At 40.6% G+C, this 22,604-nt stretch overlaps 2 protein-coding genes across 3 annotated transcripts in view; both read left to right on the top strand.

Annotated features, from left to right (window-relative positions):
* lrriq1 (leucine-rich repeats and IQ motif containing 1) overlaps nt 1-1,367 on the top strand; it is a 43,582-nt gene extending 42,215 nt beyond the window's left edge. The window contains exons 24-25 of one of the 2 annotated variants that reach the window (XM_028026593.1): nt 558-687; nt 881-1,367. In XM_028026593.1, coding sequence (XP_027882394.1) covers nt 558-687; nt 881-887 — 137 coding nt within the window. In that variant the 3' untranslated portion in view covers nt 888-1,367. Of the gene's footprint in view, nt 1-557; nt 692-880 lie in introns of those variants that run through there. The other variant, XM_028026601.1, reaches the window with a different exon arrangement.
* Nucleotides 1,368-7,955: 6,588 nt separating this feature from the next.
* alx1 (ALX homeobox 1) lies at nt 7,956-13,984 on the top strand. Its single transcript, XM_028030782.1, has 4 exons — nt 7,956-8,251; nt 8,413-8,717; nt 8,946-9,074; nt 12,983-13,984. The coding sequence occupies exons 1-4, from the start codon at nt 8,059-8,061 to the stop codon at nt 13,331-13,333; spliced, it is 978 nt and encodes a 325-aa protein (XP_027886583.1). The 5' UTR covers nt 7,956-8,058; the 3' UTR covers nt 13,334-13,984.
* Nucleotides 13,985-22,604: the final 8,620 nt, after the last annotated feature.

Below are 22,604 nucleotides of genomic sequence, written 5' to 3'. Positions count from 1 at the left end.
TTGTTTTGTTTGACAGACTTGCAAAACCTCCCCTCCTCCCTTTTGTTTTTTATCTAATGATTTGGACATCGCTTGTCTGAAGAAATCTTATTTCTTTGCTTCTTAAAATGTTCTGTTTACATTGCTGTTTGTTTAGCAAGTAAAATAGAAAAATATATGTATATTTTTCTATAAGTAGGAAGAAAAAATACAAAAAGTTGTGGCCCTAAGTAGTTTCAAATTGACAGTTTTTGGTTAGTGATGGCTTATGGCTCTATGAAGGGAACTGAATCTTCATTATTCGTTCACTTCAAAGAGCCCTGCAAATTATTCCTTTTAAGAAAATGTAACTTTTCCTATGAACAAGAAATGTTACCCGTAGTATAGTTTTACGTTGACAAAGTGTTTGAAAGAAAGACTCAAGTCCTGTCGTTCAGGTTACAGAGCCTTTGAAAAGCATCGGATTGTCCTTGAACGTCCTGTCGCTGTTTTTGCCAAAACGTTTAGACACCACTGGCCTAAATCCTACAAATTTTTCATGTTAAATGTTGATATTTTCCTTTTCCACTTTTCCCCAGGTAAAGACGCTCTACCCCCCAGACGAGTCGCTTCCCCTGTGGTAAAAAAGGAGCGCATCTCTTTCCGGGACAACCCCGTCCAGCTGAGCGGCGGCTGGGGCGGAGGCAGGAAGAGGGACAGATTGCCTAAGTAAACGCCTGAAAATATCTCTTTACTTCATGTTTTCTAAAGCTTTTAAATGTGTGTATTCCTCTTAAAGATTGACAGATGTTAAGATTACAGTTGATGTCAATAGACATAAGAATAAATTGGTAGAAAATGGCCTGTTCCTTTGTATTTGCTCTTGTAAAAGTCTCCCCTCTTCCCCTCCCAACTCAAACAGAAATTAACGGGGCCTCTTAGAAATGAAGACGGACAGGAACCTGAAGCAGCCCAAATACCTCGAGGCGTTTCCAGAGCTATCAGTGCCTTCGCTCGGCGGCGGCCAACTCGCATCAAACCACGTGGAGGAAAGCCACAAAACTCTGGGAAATTACTCGCTTCACATGCAGATGATGGCAGGAAATGGAAACCAGGATCCTTCAGTACCTGTGGGTTCAAAACGCTGGACTGTTATTGTTATTTTGTTCCTGTGATGTTTTATAAATACGAACCTCGACAGAGAAAAAAACTCCTTCTCGTTCATCTCACAAGAATGAACTCAAATAAAACTCTCTGTTTTATTTAAAGGTGCAGTATGTAAATATTGTAAAAAGTCTGTTTTTTCTGTATTTATAAAAATTGTCATCATGTCTTGACGGTTTGAGACATAATCTGACAAAAAATTGAACTCCTCCATCTTTTCCCTGAGCTACTACTACTGCAGTCTGGAGACATGCAGCGCTCCCGGTCAAAAACAACCAATAAGAGCCAGGAGGCGGGTTTTAGCGCTGCCAATCAACCTTCTGTACGGGTTGCTAAATGTGCTAATGATGGAGAAACAATTTACCGTTACAGTAAAACCATCATCAGTGGCAATGCTAAATAGCTTTAGCATTTTTTGCAGACTTTGTTGAAGTGCAAAGCAGAGGGGAAGAGAGTGATTGACAGCGCTAAAACCCGCCTCCTGGCTCTGATTGGTTATTTTTGACGGAGTGGTTTATTTCTGTAGTTTGTTCTGAGAGAAGGCAGAAGAGCTTAATTTGTTTTACAGATCATTTGTTTTATAGTCTCTGGACATAATGATAATTTTAAAAAATATGTTAAAAAATTACATTTTGTTATATCAAAGTTACATACTGTTTCAACTCTCCATATAAATGTGGATTTGAAATTTGATGGATCATAATTGGCCTGTGTGTGTCAAGGTAACTAAAAATAATGAAAACAAACAGAACATTTTTGTGAACAGAAATAAATAAAAGCGGTAATTATGGGGGGAAAAAACTAGCTAACTAAAACCCTATCATGCATTTATGAAACATACTGAAATTATATAAATAATATCCCTTGATTACGTGTTTACGAATCTATTTCTTAGTCTTTTGAACTGATGTGAAAATTGTTTTTTCCCCCATACATGCAGTTTAGGTCAACTATCAGCAGATTATGGCGCTCCACTTCTGCTGGTCCACAAAATGGTGACAGCAAAAGTTGGGAGAAAATGCCAGTTAGTTGATTGCTCAATAATTGAAAATATTTTTTCTTCTGCTGAGTACTCATTACCAAACCGATGTGTACGAAATCGCAATACAATACTTTGACCTTTTTTCAATTCTGCACCTAAAATTGAACCAAAGTATAAAAAAACTAAAGCTACTGCTACAACTAATAAAAACTATATTTAACTAATAAAACTAGCAAACACACTGTAAAAACCAATTCAAACCAACTGAATTAGACAAACATAAAGTCACAACAACTTAAAACCAAACTGAAATGTATCACCCTGGTAACCCGGCTGTGTATTTGTGTTTGGAATCCTCGGTGTAAGCGCACGCCGCCCCGCTGTAGGCGTCTCACCTCAGGCGTTTGGGTTTCTCGCCTGAGCTGCCGTCTGAAAAAAAAATATTAAAAAATCATACGTTAATGAACATCAAAACAAACAGCGAGGTCTTAGGAGTGGCTCCTTGGCAGGAAATGCGTGCCTGTCTGCTTATTTTCCTTCTATCTCCCAGCGTCTGCGGGGAGGGCTTGGGCCGTGAGCTGGAGGGGATTTTCGGCACACGCCAGAGATGCGGTGGTCCTGTTTTTGGAAACATAAGAGCTCTGTTTTCTGACTGGGGGAGGACGGGTTTGAAGTCCCGAGCCGTCTTCACACGTTGTTGTGCTGGAGCCGGATACATTTTCGTCAACCGTAGCGGATCGGTGAAAGAAGAGGGCAGTTTATGTTCAAAACCAGCTCAGAAACGCTACGCTTTGCTTCTGTCCCCAGAATTATGTTTTGAATCCATCATCCGCTGCACTCCATAATATTTTTAAGTGTAGCTCCTCAAGCCTTTGCATTCAAATTACTCAAAGTTACACCTCCAAATGTATAAAAAGACTTCTCAATGTGGTTTTAAGTTCAGCTGCAAATTTGTTCCATTCTTCTTTTTTTTTTTGTAGTGTCCAGAAACATTCCTGGAAACCTTTTTTTTTTTTTAACAAAACTTGTGTTCTGTCCTTGGATTCTTGGATATAACCCTGAAATAAATCTAATGACTTTTGACACTATCTTCTTATTTGTGTACTTACAGCTGCTAAATTAATGCTGAAATTTTAAGTTATCACACTTTTATCGAATGACAACACACACTAGTGTATCGTGTTGAGGATAAGTGGGCAACTCTGATATATGCATACAGGATTATGTATGACGTACAGATGTTCTGTCATCTAAATAGTCGGGATGTTCTAGATATAAAGCCTTTTCATGCACCATAGTTTTCAAATTTTACTCTTGTGGTTTTATTTTGCTTAACGGTACCAGTGAAATCATTGAAACGGGAAAACTCATTGATTCTGAAACTAACTCAGTTGGAGGTGGCCTTGGTCCTTTCAGACTCATGACATCAGAAGTTTTTCAAATTAATACAAAAAATATTTTAAAAAAACAACTAAATATGAACCTGTCTTACAATAACAGTCTCAGAAGAAAATATGAAGTTTTTTTATTATTATTATTTAATTTTTTTTTTACATACAGCAACATTTTATTTCCCTTTGGGATCAATAAAGTCTTTTTGAATTAGATTATTTTTTAAACTGAACATTCCAAAATATGTCAACATTACATCAACGTTGTCCTCCTTCGCCCGGGGTTGAGTCGGTTTTCTGTGGCCCGTGCTGTGTATTAACACCAACCCAGATGGCGACGGGGACGAGAGATGATGATAGTTGGCAACGAGCATCGCTCGATTCCTGGAAGAGCGGCAGACAAACAAAACGAAAAGAGCGTTCAAAGCGCCAAAGTGCTGCTTTCACTTTTTTTTTTTTTTTGAAACTCCTTCTCCCGGAGTCAAATGTTCCCGCCGTCTCTCAAGCAGCATTTGTAAACTCTGCACAGTTTGGGCTGTAGGGGCAAAACAAACTCTGGTTTGATTTTTGTGTTTTTGTGGCGAGCCAACGTTTGAAGGCATTTCAGAAGATTCAATTAGAGCTTAAAAGCGGTTTGGGGCGCAGTGATGTCATGCTCGCGCGCTCTCCCTCTCTCTGTCCGCACGCGGGGTTCGGTAAGGCTCAACTGTGTTGGGTCACAGTAGAACCGACAGCACTGGTCATTCATTATCTGGAGTTTGATGCTGAGCGCAGTAGGACTCGATGAGTTGCTGCGTTTCCACTACAAATGTCCGCAGATCTTTGTCTACATTCTGCTAACATCGAAAAAAAAAATCGCAATTGAGGTATTTCTATAAAAAAATTAATAAATTAATATTACTGAATCAGCCTGTTCACTGGCTAAGCCATTAAAAATCATGGCAGCAATGGGATGTCAACAATTACAGATATAAAGAGAGAGATTTGTGTCATTCGGGAGCTCAAGTCTCTAAATGAGAGCAGCTTATGGAGCCTTTTGGGGAATTTGTAGTGGAAGATTTTACAGTAAAGCTGTGAATTCAACACGTTCGAATGACACAACATTTTTTTATAAAGTGTGTGATGCTGTGAGAGCTCTGGTGGAGCCAGCTGCACATTGTTGGAAAAAAAACAAACAAAAAAAACCAACAACAATCCATTATGCTTCAACTACTTCCTGTCGTCTTCTTCGTCGTTTATGCCAGCAGTAAAGTCTGGTTGTTGGTCACGTGAACGGTATGAGAAAATAATGTTTCTGTCGCAGTTTTTTCCCCGAACTATACATCTACTTTGAAACTGCCGAAAAACCTAACGGGAAAACTTTTCCTCGAAAAATGTGTGTGTGTGGGTGTGTGTGTGTGTTTTAAGTTGCCGTGTTTCCATTAAGCAAATTTATTTTTCGTAATTTCACTTTACGCAATTTTATGGTTAGTGGAAACGTTACTGTTTTTATTTTTATAAAAACATTTTCCACCAAGTTTAGCCTTTCCGGTGGCTGGCGTGACTTACTTACCGCCTGCAGCACTTAGAGAATTAGTCCAACTGATAAACCTGCTGGACCAAAGTCAACCACAGACTTGTTCTCTGTTATGGCTGGCCTCTTCAGACACAGGGCCCATAGCTAACCGCAGTGAACTTTTCACATCTTCTCCTCAGCATGGGCGAGTGCGCGGGGTCACCGTAGAAGGCCGTTGTGACAGATCCCCTCCCGCTACTTAAGAGCGCCTCGTATTTGTTTTGAAATCTTCTGCTGTGGCACCGAGCGGCCCCAGGTAACCGCCACTGACCCCACAGCGAACCGAAGCGGCGCCCGCTGGGCTTCGCGGGGCGGAGACGTGGAGCCGGGAGACGCACTGCGGCGCTGGTGCCGGCGGTAACATAATTCCTCCAATAAGGAGAGAATTTTAGACGGACTCTTCCTGCCGCTTCGGACAAACTCCCCGCAGAGCCCGGAGCGCGTGCGCTGCTCCTGTTAGGGGATTCGGCGGAATCCGACTTTCCCGCATGAAGGAGGAGGAAGTTTGATCTGTAACTCAATCAATTTATGGAACCGTCGAATTTCAGGCAGAACCTGAATTTGACGCCGTGTTCGGTAATTTGCTCCAAAAGGGAAAAGGGATTCCCATAGATTAGAATTGGTGTTTTTTTCATAATTCAACAAGTCAGTGATGATTATAGCAGTCATTTAAGTTAATAATAATAATAATAATGATATATATATATATATATATATATATATATATGAGTTTCCAAATCACAAAGTTTGAATTAAAAGTCGCAATTATCAATTATGAGGCATTCCTCTGAATAAAATGTTATTAATCATTGTCACCAATATTATTTTTATAAGATTTTTTTTAAAATGGTTCAGCTTTTTCCTTTTCACTGAGCACAAAATGCTTAAAAACATGTTTTTCAACAAATACATTAATGCACTAATTGATTTCTGCTGGGTAATATTGCGTCACGAGAAATCAAGAGCAAATGAACTTTGTTCAGTACGAACGAAGTTGGCTAGAATAATTGACAAAATGATCATAAAAAAAACCCCAGAGAGAAAATAAACGTCGTTTTTTAAAAAAAAAAAGAAATATAGGCTTTGAAAGGGTAAAACTGTCAAAACTTAATTTAAAAAGCGGAAGGAAGGAAACACGACAGCATGAGAGACCGAATGTGTCTCAGGCGGAATTCACTGCAAAAACTGCGACCTTTGCTTCAGTAAAAATAAAACAGAAGACAGATAAATTTACATTAACACCCGTTGCATTTTAAAAGATTGAATAATATTGTGACCCGACCCTAAAAAAAAAGAAAAAAAACGTTCAGGGCAGGAGCAGCTAGAAAGAAAAAAAACCCCTAAAATATTAAAGACCTCAAGTTACAAATAATTGACTTTAATCGTCAACATTACGAAACGCACTCAGCCACGCGCTTTATCTTTTAACTGTAAACTTTCGATTTATTCCATTTTCTAATGTTACCCCCCCTCCGGCCCCCCCTCAATATTTAGACCTATTTCGATAATGAACTGCAAGGCTGGATGAGTTAAATCTCTCTGACGAGGATAAAGCAGCGCTCGTGTCCCATACGTCTTCATATTAATCAGAACATTTTCCTGTCGGCTTCATTTGGTTTGGGTTTCAATCCTCCTCCTCCGACGTGAAACCGATTAACCGCAGCGATCATCGGGGTCCCGACCGAGCCTCGTTTTCTAGCCTCAACCTGCAGCGTCGGATAAATGATTGCCTCATTTCGGCTGTCTAAACATGCTGTAAATTAAAGTCACTTTTGATTGCTTCCTCGGAGCGGCTCCGGAGTCGCATCGAACCGCTGTCTGCCTTGGATTCGGGCCGCATATAGGAGGAGTTGCGCGCTGCTTTCCTGCACTGTAAAAAAAAAAAAAAAAAAAAGACACTTTGGAGGTTGGTGAGGTTTAGTCGTCACAACTTTAAATTGTATTCAGGCACATTAATTATTAATATCTGAGTTCTAAAACTGAATTGTTTCATGTTTAAATATTTTTAATCGGCATCATACTGAAGACTTTATTGGTTTGTCATGTGCTGTCCAACAGAATATAGTAATGGCGATATGTTGATATAAACTGAAATGTGACTATTTCAATTTTATGTGAAAAAGTCCCAGGAGTCCATGACAAACGAGGTATCGGAGTCAATCTCTATCATTTTATCCAATTCTTAAAATATATATTTTTTAATCCAAGAGGGGAAATTAAATAGTGTAGCTCACATGATCCAAGTTCCTCGATTGATTTGTTGAGGATCTCCTGTATCAGTCTGTGTTACAGTGGTACCGTGAAAAGCCTCTGACTGAAGACTCTCAATCAGATGACGCGTTTATGCTGAATCTGAGTGAATATTAACTAATTAAATCATAAAATCAACACTTGTGACTTAGAAAATGTCACTGTTGGAACAAGAATCTCAGAATCCAGCATTAGCTTAGCAATAGATTAGCAGTAGCACTAATGTTAATGTCAAAACTTGCTAGCCAGTTAGCTTTTTAACCACTGGTTGGCAGAGAACAAATTTAAATTGTTTGATTCTGTTTCACTATTTTAATGCCGCCTTATTCACAGTTAGAACAAACAAGATTAGCAAAATCATTTTTTGAGTGATTAGTTACAAGTTACCGAATTTAATTACTTAGCTACATAAATTATTCTAATACTGTTTCAATTTCTCATCAGAAATACTGAGTAAAGTAGATCCCAAAAATCTTTTTACAAATTGCATGGCCAAATTTATTGATAAAACTCTAACCGTTTGTTTTGACAGTGTATTCAGGAGGAGGAGGTTCTGCGTCGGGACCTTTAAGGATCTCATAGCTGCTCTCCGGGTCTATTAGACGTCGGGGCTTCGTCGCACAGCAAATTAAAACTCCATTGGCGCTTTATCTCCACTCCTCTGTTTACGTTTTTTCCCCCTCCCCACACTCTTTTTTTTTTTTAAATATATATATTTATAGATGCTGACATTTAATTAGAGGGAGCACTTTATTGGAATGATGATGGAGTACATAGAGGATAAGTTCGCCTTGAAAAGCCAGGCGATGAAGGCCAGCGAGTACTACATGGACCAGGTCATGGAGAGCTTGGACAGCGCGCAGTACTTCAACAAGCCGTCCCCGAAGTGCGCGCAGGCCTTCGGACTGCAGGGCGCCGAGCACCGCTCATCGCCCTGCGGAGACCAGAGCGGTGAGTCGGAACTTTTGTTGTGCTCCTGTGAACGGCGTGGTGCGCATCTGTGTGCACATTAGAGAAAAAATGTTTATTTTCCCCAAATTTATTTTTTGTTAATATAATATAATATAATATAATATAATATAATATAATATAATAATTTTCTCTCCTATCAGCCAGTTACGGCGTACCGAAAACGGACGAGGACTCCCTGCGCTCGGATCTCGCGAGGTCCATCGACAGCTGCTGCTCTCTGCGGGCGTCTCCGGTCACGAGCGGCCCGGAAAAGACCGAGCTGGAGGACGCGGGGGACAAATGCGACAGCAACGTGTCCAGCAGCAAGAAGAGGAGGCACCGGACCACCTTCACCAGCGCGCAGCTGGAGGAGCTGGAGAAGGTGTTCCAGAAAACCCACTACCCAGATGTTTATGTGCGGGAGCAGCTGGCCATGAGGACGGAGCTAACGGAGGCCAGGGTACAGGTACGGTGCAACCTAGCTTACCTTTGTTTTTGTTTTTTTGTTGTTGTTGCTGTTTTTCTTTTTAAGAACATTTTTCAAGATACGTTAATTTTCAAAACAAAGCAACAAGCAGAAACATTAAATTTGTTAGTGAACTTAAAGCTAGTCATTTTTCTAACCAAAACAGTTTAGTTTCTGGATTTAAACTGCGTTATGTTTAGTTTTTTTTTTCCAATTTCTTCCTACTAGGTTTGGTTCCAGAACAGAAGGGCAAAGTGGAGGAAAAGGGAGCGCTATGGACAGATCCAACAGGCCAAGAGTCACTTCGCGGCCACATACGATCTATCAGTGTTACCTCGGTCCGACAGCTACACACAGGCGAGTTTCTTCTTTTATATCAGGTGTTTTTATTTATTTCTTATTTTTGTTAATTTTATGTTTCGGACTGGAAGTGAAAGAAATGCTGCCGGCTGCTCTGATAAAACCAACTTTTACAATTTAAGACATTTGCAGACGGTTTTTTCCGTCTCGGTTAGATTTTAATCTTTATTTCCGAGCCGAAATTATATCAGTAGCCTATACCACGTAAAATATATTTAATCGATTTGAACCCACGTTCTTAAAATTCACTGCAGCTAATTTGAACTTTCTCTACTGCAAAACGAATGACAGTTATACCTTGTATGAACTCGATATATTAATTCATAATCCAACTCATATGAATCAATCTTCATGTTCTCTGTCAGACAGAAGCATGATGCTTGTCTGAGCCCAATTTTAAATCATTAAATTCTAATGAGAGATGTAGGGAACAAAATTCATACTTAATGTTTTAGTGAACATTGAATGTACAAACTAATATCCTTAATCAAAGTAATAATAATAATAATAAAAAGATTAAAGTTTAATTATCTCCAAAACTCGTTTTTTTCTTCCCTGGACCTATTTTGTGTGTAATCCTCCTACTTGGCCTCCGATCTTTCCTGGGTCCGCTCACTTTTGACAAAAATGCACAACAACTTGAGCCAACGGCTCGTTCGCCATGAATCACTTCCTGTGAAAGCCATCTTCAGATAAGAGCCCCGGAACGCTGATTAGAGCCCCCGCGAGGTGTCACGTCGGAATGAATGGCCCTCATATCAGATTTCATGTCGGCCGACCATTAATCTTTCAGTTTGAGCAAAGGTCAGGTACAAGATGAGGTGAGAGGAGACGCGGGATGTCAGTCTGTCCTTTGGTTAGGCGTTCCCCTCTCACAAACTGACACCGAGTCTCCAAAAAGAGTTCCAAGTGTTGTGGAGCTTTTTTTTCTCTCTCTCTCTCTCTCTTTTTTTAGTTTTTCTAAGAAAGAAATAGAAGCTCCGTGCTACGGGTTTTTCAAATGAAGATGCTCTGAAATGAAACTGGAAAAGAAGAAGCGTTTCGTTCAAAACTCTGCCTGGGCTGCCTCGCATTTTCTTCCCAAATGTACCTGAAGGGCTTCCTTACATACCAGCCTTCCTAGCACAGCTGAAGCCAATTATGGATCTGCTTTTAAAAACCCATCCTGAGTTCTTGTAGCTTTTAGACGTTAGTCCGGTCTTCTGTTGGTGCTTTTTTTCCACCAAATGTGACGCATGTTTTCAACTGGCCTCTTTAGAAGACTTTTAACTATCCAGGATTATTCCTCTGGTGCGACCACATATTGTTCCTGTAGAAACAAGTTAGTCTCACTGTCAAAGTGGACTTTCACTGTGGCCCAAACAGTGGTTATCTCGTGTTCTCTGTTTTCTGAAAGCCACACTCTGGCAGAAGGTATTAATTAAACAACCTTCAGTTTAGGTGTTTCTTTACATCCATTTTCGTCTTCGCTGTAAGAAAGTTTACGTATTTAAAATACCTTATTTAGACTCAATGTAACCAGGAACAAATGCATGATTGTGTCGTCTTATTTCGGCCGTCATCTCATCGGATCGGGCAAAGTAACATCGAATAGGTACGTCCAAGCTGCCTCGAGTCGGAGATCCTGCCTGAGTTCTCGCTAAATGTCTTCTTTGTCCTCTGTGCTAAACTTAGAAATGGTCACTGAACGATTAACTTTTCTGCAACCTTAGATTTCCAAATGAGTTCGTGTTATGGCTTTTTCCCCTGTAACACCTTTAAACTGCAGACTGTAGGCGTGTTAACCCAGAAATGGAAGGTATTTCACTTCCTGTTCAGCTTGTCTGGTCAATGAACTGGACATAGGCGGAAGTCATGGAGGTAGATTTCATTCATCAAACCGTTACTCCATTGGTCCAGGCTAAAAGTCGTTGCAAGTCAGGCTCAGGCTGCTCATCTGATCAACACCAACCTTCCAGTTCACTTAGGCATCGGTAGACGTCTTTATCTGGGTCTATGTTCACATTTCACTCTTTAGCTGATATCTTTTTTATAGTTCAAATTTGTACTTTTATATTTATAATGTATTTATTTATTTATTAGGCTTCTTAAACCTGGACCTGGGTCCGAATTTTGTACCGTAAACACGCAAATGTGAGCTGGTCTGACAGTAAAAATCAGCGTCGTCTTTTAATTCAATTCAGTTTATTTCTATAACGTCAATTCACAACAAATGTTGTCTCAAGGTACTTTACAAAAAAGAAAATTAATCACAGTTGATCCCATTTATCAGACAGTACTTTATGTTCAGTTAATTATTGAGAGTAGCTTAAAAAAGTCGAGTTTTTATCTCTGTTGAATGGCGAACGGTTTGCTCAGTTGGAAGCTTCTGGAATGTGATAACTTGTATTTTTAATTACAGCATGCTCCACATTTATTGGTACACCTGGTGAACATATGTAAAAACAAAAAAATATAATACTAATTTCAGATGTTATTGCAGTAGCAGAATCACACATACAGCTGTGTTTATATCCATGAATGTTTTTAACTACTGATGTTTTAACTCCTTTTTTTTTTGCAGTTTTTTATGTGAGGCTAATTTCTCTTAGCTTCTCATCTTTCTGCAGATAAAGAAGCAGGTGCTTTAACTAAGTAGCATATTCTTGTGAATTTCCAACTTTAAAACATGGCTAGATTAAATCACCCTCAGAGTTGTATCTTATATTTATACTTTAGGATGTCACTGATTACTTATTGAAACTCCTCAACACTGATCAACTTCTGTCAAGCATGGGTTTAAAAATGCTGCGGATTCTTTTGTCTCATAGGATTTAAAGAAATCTGAAAATTTATTTTAAAAATAGAAATGCTGAGCATGGATTTTTGTTCCCTTTCTTAATAAATGTTCTCAAATAAATATTTTCTTACATCGTGAGATTGAGCTGCTGCCATAATATGTGAGTTTACTTTAAGACTATCAACGCATCCGCTAGAATTCATCTTCATAGATTTCATTATACTGGCCCGTAGCAACCAGATTTAAAACATATCTTCACAGTTTTGTGAAAATACAAGGATTCAATCATTCTATTTCTCATTGCATTCCTACAAAATAAATAAGTAAATGTTGGCACTCAACAAAGATAATTAAAAAAAATACCACGACTTTTCATTTAAACAGCATTTTTGTGGTAAATTCACACATATTGAGTGGAAAATGTAAATAAATCAATAGCATTTTAAAACTTTTAAGATTTTTCTGTTTGTATTAGGAAATGTGAAATAAAAATGAGGAAAGTCAACATCAAACTTGGACCAAAGGACCAAATATTACTGTTTTTCATAATGAATACCTCTTGGTTTTTCTAAGAGGTGCACCGATTGCAGATTTTTGGCCGATCTCTGATCACTGATCTTTAAAAAGCCTGACCTGCTGATTCCGATTCTAGCCAATACTAATTTGTTTTTTTGTTTTTTTTTTGTCTGAAATGTCGCTAAATAGAGCAAGACAATCGCTGAGTTCGTAACAGTGGGGTGACTTTTGTTAACTGCAAATGTGCAGACATGAAGGCGGGGCTAATGGCCAGACATCCGTCAACGCAGAACAGCCGAGGACAGGGCTTGATTTTTAGACTTTAGCTAAGGTAGAAAAGATTGGCTCCCAAAATGAAGGAAATCAGGTCCGACTTATCGGTGCCTCCCTAGTTCTTCTTTAACATCAAAAGTCTCAGACTTCATCATTGAACATGTTTTTTTATTGCAGTGTGTGTTTTGATATGTGAAGATCTCAGATTAAAATAAAATAAAAATCTAGTTTGTGTTTTTTAAACTTTATGCTGTAATTTCCCCAGTTCAGCTGTTTCTGTTGTCCTTAGAAAAAATGTCAACATTGAGTGGATTTAATGTGAAAATATTCCCATCAGATCCCCAACAACCTGTGGCCGAGCGCGGCCCCCGGCGGCTCCGTGGTGTCCTCCTGCATGCTGCCCCGGGGGTCCCCTCCGTGTGTCACCTCCTACTCCCACTCCCCCCGCGCCGCCGCCGCCTCCTCCACCGCCGCCGACCACGGCTACGTGGGCTTCGCCGGCCAGCAGAACCAGTTCGGACACGTCTCCCTCAACAACTTCTTCGGCGCCGACTCCCTCCTCACGCCGGCCACCAACGGCCACCCTGCCTTCGAGGCCAAGCCCGAGTTCGAGAGGCGCTCATCCAGCATCGCCGTGCTGCGCATGAAGGCCAAGGAGCACGCGGCCAACATCTCCTGGGCCATGTGAACCCGCCAGAGGTTCTGAAACCGGAACGCCTTGCAGAGGCAGGGTACGGACTTGTTTCTGGAGTTTCCAGCTTCCTGAAGAACATAGGTAGGTAGACGTGGAAAATATGCCTTAACTCATGGGTCCACACGGCTTCGGGAGAAACTTCAGCCCAAGTTTGACTGAAGAGGAAATGGCATCGAGGAAAGTTGTTAGCAAACGACAGAAGGACAGTTTAAAGGGGTAGTATTATGTAACATTGACTTTTTTTAGATTTACATCATGTTATAGTGACATACCTGGAGTGTTGCTTTGATTCTTTCATGTGTGTTTGAGGAATCCTTTAGTCACCGTAGCAACCATTGAACTATGCAGAATGCCTGGGTGGACCTAGCGACGCCTTCTAGACCAAGCTGCTCCTCTGAGCCACAGTTTTCCGAGCTGCCGCCTCTGAGATCAGCCCTCCCTCACTCAGCTCCTTCAGACTAGCCAGCAGTAATTAGTAAACACTTGATGGAACTGAGCCTCTACTGAGCTCATTATACAAGCTTCCTCTCAGTGCAATGCTGGTAAAATCATTGTTTGAGAGATTAATAGAGGAGTGATGAGGCGATGACTTCCTGAAGGCGGAGCTTCAGAAAGAGCTGGAGTTTTTAAAGAGACAGAAGCAAACTTTCAAGGCATTAAAATATAATGTCAAATTTCAAGTCATATTTGATGTATATAGCATTTTTATGACAACTGAAGGCAAGATAGTTACTTGATTGTGCTATAAAATGGGACAATGTGCCTGGAAAACACATAATGCTGCCCCTTTAAAGAGTCCATACATACACGACCTTGTACGACTTGACCTTTTTCACATTTTCTTCCACCTTAAACTCTGATGTTTAAGGTATTTTACAATAATTCCATGTGATAGATCAACACCAAGTCATGCATTGGCTAAAGTGGAGAGATAATGACTTATTAAAGAAAATATTAGGATGTTTATATAAGCAGCAGTAACGCTTAGTATAATGGAGGGTTGGGAAAACAGTGGCAGACGTGACATTGGGTCACTGAATGTTCACACTGCAGCAAAAAAAACAACAAAAACAAATTCTGACATATTATAAATAAAATTTATTATTATTATTATTTAAAGTTTATGCGTTCATCTCGATTTTGCAGTAAATCTAACCATAAACACCCAGCAAGTTTTACTGTAGATTTGGGTGAAGGAAAGTTAGAACACCACTATCTTATCTGATGCTATTTTCATATCTGTTGTTGTGGTTATGGTTTTCATATAATTATTAATTCCACATTTGATTAAACCATATAAAACAGTCTTGGCTTTTTATGAGGAATGGTGTGGTGTGAGGAGACCTTTGATTTGAAAATTATGTTTTCTTCAAGACTTTAATAATAAGACAGGTGAGTATAAAAGGCCAATAATTTGATATATATTTATAATTCTTCACAGTTTGGGTGTTATAATATAATGGTTCATTGTAGATCTAAAACTTTAAAAAGTGATTTTGTGGGAAAAGAAATGTGAAAAAGCTCAACAGGCATGAATATATATATTTTCTTTGTTTTTCAATGATTCCCGTGTTAATGTTCTGTGCGTGTTCGAGTTCCCGGTCAGAACAAACATTTCTTGACCTCTCGTGATCTGCGGAGGTGAGAGTGAAGTCTTCCTCCGCCGAGGTCATGGAGTCACTTCCTCACCGACCGAGACGTAAAGAAGGACGACAGGAAGAAGTAAAAAAAAAAAAGAGAGAAAGAAACAAAATCCCAAAGGCTCTTTAAAGAATTTGTGAGCATTCGGCTGCTTTTTGGACCCGGACTGGAAAAACTTTCCGACGCTTTCCTACGTGTTGCTGTTTGACTCTGAGGTCCAGACTGGGGGTGAAGCGAACCGACTGTCCGTACTAACGTGTATGTTTGCTTTGTAGCAAAGCTCTGAATCCCTATCGTCTGCCTTTGGTCTGCATGGCACAGTGCAGGCCACGCAGGCAGGTTCTGGAACTGTTTTTGTGTTTTAATATGTTTGTGGAGGTGTAATAAATGAATGTCACGTCATGTTGGAACTGTTCTTTTTTTGTTTTAAAGGATAAAGATTTCCACAAGCTGAAATTAAACCACGAAAAGGGACAGAAAAGGCTAAATAACATAAGAGCTTAAAAAAAAACAACACATTTGTGTTTTTCTAGACTAAACAGGCTCAAGGTTTGACTGATATTAAAATAACACACAGGTGATATATATTTTATAATGGGGGGCAAATACCACATTAAGAAATAATCTGCTAGTTAGTGGAATTTGGTAGGAATTTCTTGGCAATTATGGCTAACACTAAGAAGAGTTAGCCACAGCTGCTATCACATAAAAGTAGCTGACGTGTTTTCATAGCGCATTTCATTTTTAAATGATGGGATCAGTCAGAAGTTTTGATTAGTGAGGATGAAAAAAGGTCAAACTGAAATAAAAGCTAGAAACTAACACGGGAACCAGAGTCTAAATTAGCACACACAGAACCGGGCACAATCTGAATAAAGCAGGTCAACCGGGTACGGAACAACATTCACGACAAGAATCAGCAACACAAAATAATCCAGATACAAAACCAAGTGATGACCAAAACCACATACCCTTGGATTATGTGATCAGGTCAAAAAAGGTGTTTGCTTTGTTAATAATAATAATCATCTTTTTTTTTTTTTAAAACCCTTATACCACGTGTCAAACTCAAAGCCTGCGGTCCAAATCCGGCCCGCTGTATGTTTTTATGTAGCCCTCTAAACAAATAAACAGACGTTTCAAAATAACTTATAAAAATAAAATATCAATCAGATCAAAGGAGTTTTCAACTTGAAAATATGTTCAGTATTAATTAATTTAAAGGAGTAGCCTACTCATGGAACCAAGAGGCAGATATATATTCATATCTTAACAGTTTGTTATTGAGTAGTTTTGTCAGTACACACGGCACTGTTTGTAATATTTTTTGAAGTTTTGTAAAAGTGTGCAGTGAAACCGTACAGACTCTCGCTGCCCAGCGGCAACATTGAAAAAACCGAACATGTTGGAAATCGAAGCATTTAAACACAGTCAGTCTTATGAAGCGTCTCTGGTGGAAACTGCTGTTCGGGTCCTGCTAATCGATCACGTTGCCCTATAATTGACGTCTCCCTGCCTTGTCTCCTCTGACGTCAGGCTTTTGTCTCGGTCAGAGGAAAGCCCTGTGAGGGAAGCCCTGTCCGTGGAAGCGTCGGGCTTGATTCAATTAGTGCCGTAACTCGGCTCAGATGCCTCGGGTTGGAAACGACCTTGTTTCCTTCGGTTCTTCCTGCTTGCTGCCATTTTAACCCGCAACACCAGGCGCTCCGTCTGCAGGCATCACAACAGTCGGGCTTTGATTGGGACGTTCCGGCGGAACGGGGGCAGAACGGGTTCTCCCCTTATCTGGTCAACACAAACCCACAACAGGAATGTGAGGATTTTCAGTGGACGTCATGAATTCAGCTTCACCGTTAAAACAGTTGACTTGGAGAGAATTGTACAGTTTGGTGGACGGCTTCATTTAATCTATGAATGGGTTATAAACGTTATGACGCCTTTATAAATGATTCATCCTTCCATTACTTTGTCCTTTTCAACTCACTCATGCATGCAGTGAGTTCTGAGTTTTACAGTTCTAAAATAAGAATAAAAATCTGATGACTTTTCTTTTATTTGGTCAATGTACAGCACTGTGTAAAACAAAATACCATGCAGAAAAGTATTCACACCCCTTGAGTATTTTCACTTTTTGTCACATTGTAACCATAAACTTCAGGGTATTTTAATGGGATTTGATGTGGCAGACCAACGCAAAGTAATAAGTAATAAAATAATCAGAAGGCAGAATGAAAAGGTCCATAGTTTTTCCCTTTATACAAATCTGAAATGTGTGGCATGCATCTGTGATAATTCCCTAAGCCTTTTGTTTGTAGAACCGCGTCATGCTGCTTTGAAAGTTGCGATCCTTTGTGGATGTTTCTTTACAAGCTGCAGACAGAATGGGGAGAATTCTCAATTGAATGTAGGCCTGGAGTTTGACTAGGCCATTCTAACACATGACCATGCTTGGATTCCAACCGATCCAGTGTCGCTCTGGTCATGTTTTCTGGCAGCTTTCCTGGATTTTTTTCTCAACTCCAATCAATTTACCCACAACGTGATGCTGCCATCACTCTTACAGTGGAGATGATGTGTTCAGGGGTGGTGGACAAACAAATGTTCCCTGTAGCAAACTTTCTGTCGCTTCCTTTCAACAATGACGTTTTCCACTGCTGTTCTTTCATAAAGACCAGACCTAAGTGATGCTCTCCAAGTCCAAACATGGACGTCCATTTAGGTGGACGTCCATGTTTTATTGGTTACGCTCTTCTCATTTACTCATGATGACTCTAGCAGCTGCGACAAAGAAATATGTTGAATTTTATGGTTGCTGCATATTATCGTGTATAAAAGGTTCAAGAGACGTGAATACATTTGTTTGGCACTGTAGGTAAGAAATAATAATAACAATAATAAAAATGTATAATAATATTACTAAAGTCCAGGTCCATCATGGTCAGTTGATTACAGGGCTGGCCCTAGCAACTTCGGTGCTCTCTGCGAGATTTTAATTGGTGCCCGCCCCATTATGTCACCAATTTACTTATGCCTACACTAAATCATTGTTCTTTTTCAGTTTAGAAAAACATTTGTTCACCAAAGCATAAGTTCTAAATACTCCAAAAATGCTGAAAATACTCGGATCTGATCAGCTAGAGGCGTGAAGGTATGAACCCTATACCCCTGGAGATGATATGATTCTTTTTAATTGTAGCATTTAATATTATTTCCTGTGCAACTAGGCTACTGTAGCATCTTTGATTTTAAGAAGTTATATTTCTACCTGCAAGATTTAAAAAGAACAAATGTACTTTTCGCCCCTCCCTATTATGGCACGTCTGGACAGCTGGCGCCCTCAGCATTTCCCTGTGCTGCCTATATACCACGCATCCATGAATTATTTACTTTATGAAACTTTTTTAGCTAACTGTTCTTTGGGAATCACCTGGTTGCCACTAAAATACCATGTTTTGTGCTACATTTTGTTCTGTTATCTCAGAGGGAGACACTCCAGCTTTCTCACCACTTCAGATCTCTTCAGTCTCTGACAAACAGCTGGAACTTTAAGGTTCGGTCTGATCTTCTCCTCCATGCATCACGTCTTCTCCCCTCGCCCTCTTCGTTCCTGCTCCCTGCTCCTCTGGACCATCCGTTATCTCTGCCCGGCCGGGATCATCGCAGTCCGACTGGTGATTGTACAGCCAGGTCTGCAATGTGTGTGTGTGTGTGTGCGTGTGCGTGTGTGTGTGTGTGTGTGTGTGTGTGTGTGTGTGTGTGTGTAAGAGAAAGGGAAAGAGTGAGAGCTCCTGCAGACCAGATCCATCAACAGCTCCAATGGGTTTGACCCCTCTAGGTTAACCTCGACCATTAATACAAGAGATTCTCTCCTTTGCCTCCTTCCTTCCCACACAACCTCACGCGGGGGAGTGGGAGAGCACGCACGCACACACACACACGCACACACGGCCATTCACATTGAAGAAACAGAGGTAGATCAAACGTCCTGCTGACCAGCAGCCTGAAAAATGGTGTCGACGGTCACGTGCGTTCCACGGCGGAAATCTACCCTCGGTGTCCGCGCGCCGTTGTTATTCTAATCACTCACCGCCGATGTTCCGCGTCTTCCTCTGCTCTGGAATGGACCCGGCAGCTATGAAAGCAGACATTTCTCATAAGCCTTCACCATTCCTCTCTGCTTCACAGGCACGTCACTTTTCTTAAATGGCCGTCTATTACTGGACTTCTTCCCGCTTTGGCAAAGACACATTTATGAGCAACAGACCCGAGTAGCCAGTAAGCGATCAGATTTAGAATCTTATTTGCGAAAAACCGGGAAAAAAAGTGCGCAAAATTAGGAAATTGATGTTGAGGATGTAAAAACTTACAGAGTTCTCCAATATATATCTAGGAAAGTTATTGGTGGCGGAGTATTGCTGCTTTCAGCGAATATTATTGTGTAAATGTGAACCAGAGATTTTAGCAGGATTTTTTGTGTTGACATAACTACCTTTTTATTGGTCTTCAAAAACAGAACAGAGTTGTACCAAATCACACCCTGTCTTTTCTTTCTTTCTTTTTTAAACTAATCAATATGTTGATCAGTTTAATTAATTACCAGTTTTCATGGTAATTAGTGCAAAAAAACAACTTTGAAAGTGCACTTCATTTGTCCCCAGGAACAGACAAAAAGATATATTACAGTTTAAATTATATATTAAATAATTTACATTTACTAATACCCAGTAACAAAATCCTGCTAGATTTGAACTGCAGATGAACAAGTGAACTCCAGAGTCTTTAAAAAAAAAAAAAAAAAACCACGAACTGGGATTTTAGTACCAATTGTCAGCTGATGTCAGAGTCAGGTGATCAGAACTAAAATGCATCATATCAATAATCTTTTATTATTTAGTTTAAATGGCCAAGAATACAAAAACAAAACAAGACAAACCAATCCTGATAGTGGAACTTGATGTAACACCAAAAAACATTCAAACATTTCCCACACAAAGAAGAAAACATTCAGTCTGTTACAGTTTTGTGTTTTCAGACATGATGTTTAAAGTGATTGCCGGAACACTGTTGTGGTTGATTAGCTCATTTAAACACCTTATCTGTCAGAAAGTGGGTGTGTGGGTCGTCTTATTTTTTAACTGAACCAAAACACTAGATTCTGCAGCACATCTACATGTTAAGGTTGTCAAAGTCAAGCTAGCATAACTGACCTACTTCCTTCTCCCTTGCTATTGTTTTTTTTAATTAAAACTTTTTATCTAATTGTTATAGTGTTGACAGTTGGCAGCAAAGCACTGCATCCATTTTTTTTTGTATATATCATGCTTACATTTAAGGTTTAGTGCTCAATGTTGACAATTTGACAGCCAAAACCAATGGTAGTCATCATCATTAAGCAGTTTATTGCCCTCCAGCAGGGAGCTGGGGGCAGAATCTTGTGAGTGTGACGTCAATCTGCAACATGTCTGTAAGTCTTTGTATGAACTGAACATGCCTGTGAAGAGGCTGGCATTTTACCAGGGGTGGCAATAGCCCCTTTCTATCCCCCCTTCAGGGGCACCACTGCTCTCCCTGTTTTTGGACTATGAATTATGTTAATTTCACAAAGTCTGAGTTGCCTGTTTCACTGCTAATCATATTCCCATGCTGTTTTCATTTTCCCTGCTTCCCTCAAACAAAAGTTTTAACATAATTTTTGTGAAACATGCTTCATTGCAAAGCAGTTGTTGCTCTTTTCACTCCCTTTTTCATTCTGTGCTTAAATTTAAAGTGAAAGCCTGAGCAGCTTAAGGGGCTAAATAAATTCAGATCTAACACGACCGGGGAAGTTTCCCAGTCTTTTAAATGATAAACCCCTGTACCTCATTTGTCTCTGTTCTCTCTTTAATGTTGTGTCCTGTTGTTGTCACAACCCTTCAGAATCTACAAGTGCCTAATAGCCCTGAGGAGTCAGGGGACCCGCAGCCAAGAATGCCTTTCAGTGTGTCCATGGGTCCCAGTGCGGGGAGGAAGTGGTCTGCCGCCGGCTTGAGGGGGGTGAGCGTTGCTTCACAAGAGGCCTATTAGAGGCCTGTGGCAGGATGCCTCACAAATCCAATTAGGAAGAACCGGGCCTGGATCTGGACTACTACTGCAGGCTGTCAGTCATGGCAGGAGAGGGGGTGTCTGGTTACCAGAGACTGAAGTGTACATCTTCGCCAGTCAATGTTTTTGTGAAAGAACCTGAGATTTTTTTAACGTTCTGTCTGTAGGAATCCACACAAAGACCACATGCTAACATGGCCACTGTGGGAAAAGTGCAGGCCAGGCCCCTACAGGCCCCTGGTGAATGAAGCCCAATTCCAGTGGAACCAATGAAGAATCTAGCTGACTGTTGCTCAAGCATGAAGTCATCTCCCTGCGGTACATCACAGCCGACTCCAGCTCCAACTTTCTCTCAGCCTTTTTAAAGGGGCAGCATTTTGTATTTTCCAGTTATTTTATAGCATAATCAATAAATGTTACTTTGAGTTGGTATAAACATGATGAATATATGAAATATGACTTAAAAGTAATTGGACAATGCAAACTAACGCCTTGAAATTGGGCCTCTGTCCCTTTAAGAAACTCTTTCTGAAACTTCACATTCAGGAAAACTTCACAACATGGCTCCTCTATTAACCCTTTAACAATGTTTTTATTACCATCATTACACTGATAAGTACCTCCTATAATGAGCTTAGCATATGCTCAGTTCCACCAGGTGTTTGCTAATTGATGCTGGCTAGTCTGAAGGAGCTGGGCGGAGCCAGGGTGCTCTCTGAGGCAGAAGCTCCAAAGCTTGGAAAATCCAGCTCAGAGGAGGAGCCATGTCTCGAAGGCGGGGCTAGCTCCACTCAGGGTAATCAGCGATTGAATATGCATTCCACATTCTTTGATGAGAACCACCTTACATTTCTTCATTACCACAATTTGTTTTGTTGGTCTACCACTAAAAAAGACCAATAAAACACATTGACATTGTGTTTTATTGGTTTATTGTGTTTTATCCCTTCGGTGAAGTATGCTGTCAGGCTGAAGAAAGAGTCCTATCGGGCCATTTTGGCCTGTGGGACTCCAGAAGCAGCTGATGGGTATCGGCGGGCAAAGCAGCATGCGGCTCGGGTGGTTGCTGAGGCAAAAACTCAGACGTGGGAGGATTTTGGCCATAGAGAAAGACTTCAGCACGGCTTTGAGGCGATTCTGTTCTACCATCCGGCGTCTCGGGAGGGGGAAGCAGAACAGCACCAATACTGTTTAAAGTGGGGATGGTGTGCTGCTGACCTCCACTCGGGAAGTTGTGGGCAGTGGGCAGAATACTTCGAAGACCTCCTCAGTCCCACCAACATGCCTTGCATTGAGGAAGCTGAGTCTGGGCACTCTGGGTTGGGCTCTCCAATCTCTGGGGACGAGGTCGCCGAGGTGGTTAAAAAGCTCCTCGGTGGCAGGGCCCCGGGGGTGGATGAGATTTGCCCGGAGTTCCTTAAGACTCTGGATGTTGTAGGGTTGGCTGATGCGCCTCTGCAATATTGCATGGACATCGGGGGCAATTCCCCTGGATTAGTAGACTGGGGTGGTGGTCCCTCTGTTCAAAAAGTGGGGCTGGAGG

Source organism: Xiphophorus couchianus, chromosome 2 (assembly GCF_001444195.1).
Source record: "Xiphophorus couchianus chromosome 2, X_couchianus-1.0, whole genome shotgun sequence".
Taxonomy (NCBI): domain Eukaryota; kingdom Metazoa; phylum Chordata; class Actinopteri; order Cyprinodontiformes; family Poeciliidae; genus Xiphophorus; species Xiphophorus couchianus.
Note: the sequence above shows the minus strand (reverse complement) of the source record. Positions and strands in the feature narration are given on the sequence as shown.

What these genes read in the sequence shown, in the direction of transcription:
- alx1 (XM_028030782.1), top strand. Translation starts at nt 8,059, where the DNA reads ATGATGATGGAGTACATAGAGGATAAGTTCGCCTTGAAAAGCCAGGCG. An exon ending in GCCCTGCGGAGACCAGAGCG is followed by an intron (nt 8,252 to 8,412) that starts GTGAGTCGGAAC and finishes CTCTCCTATCAG; the next exon opens with CCAGTTACGGCGTACCGAAA. An exon ending in TAACGGAGGCCAGGGTACAG is followed by an intron (nt 8,718 to 8,945) that starts GTACGGTGCAAC and finishes TCTTCCTACTAG; the next exon opens with GTTTGGTTCCAGAACAGAAG.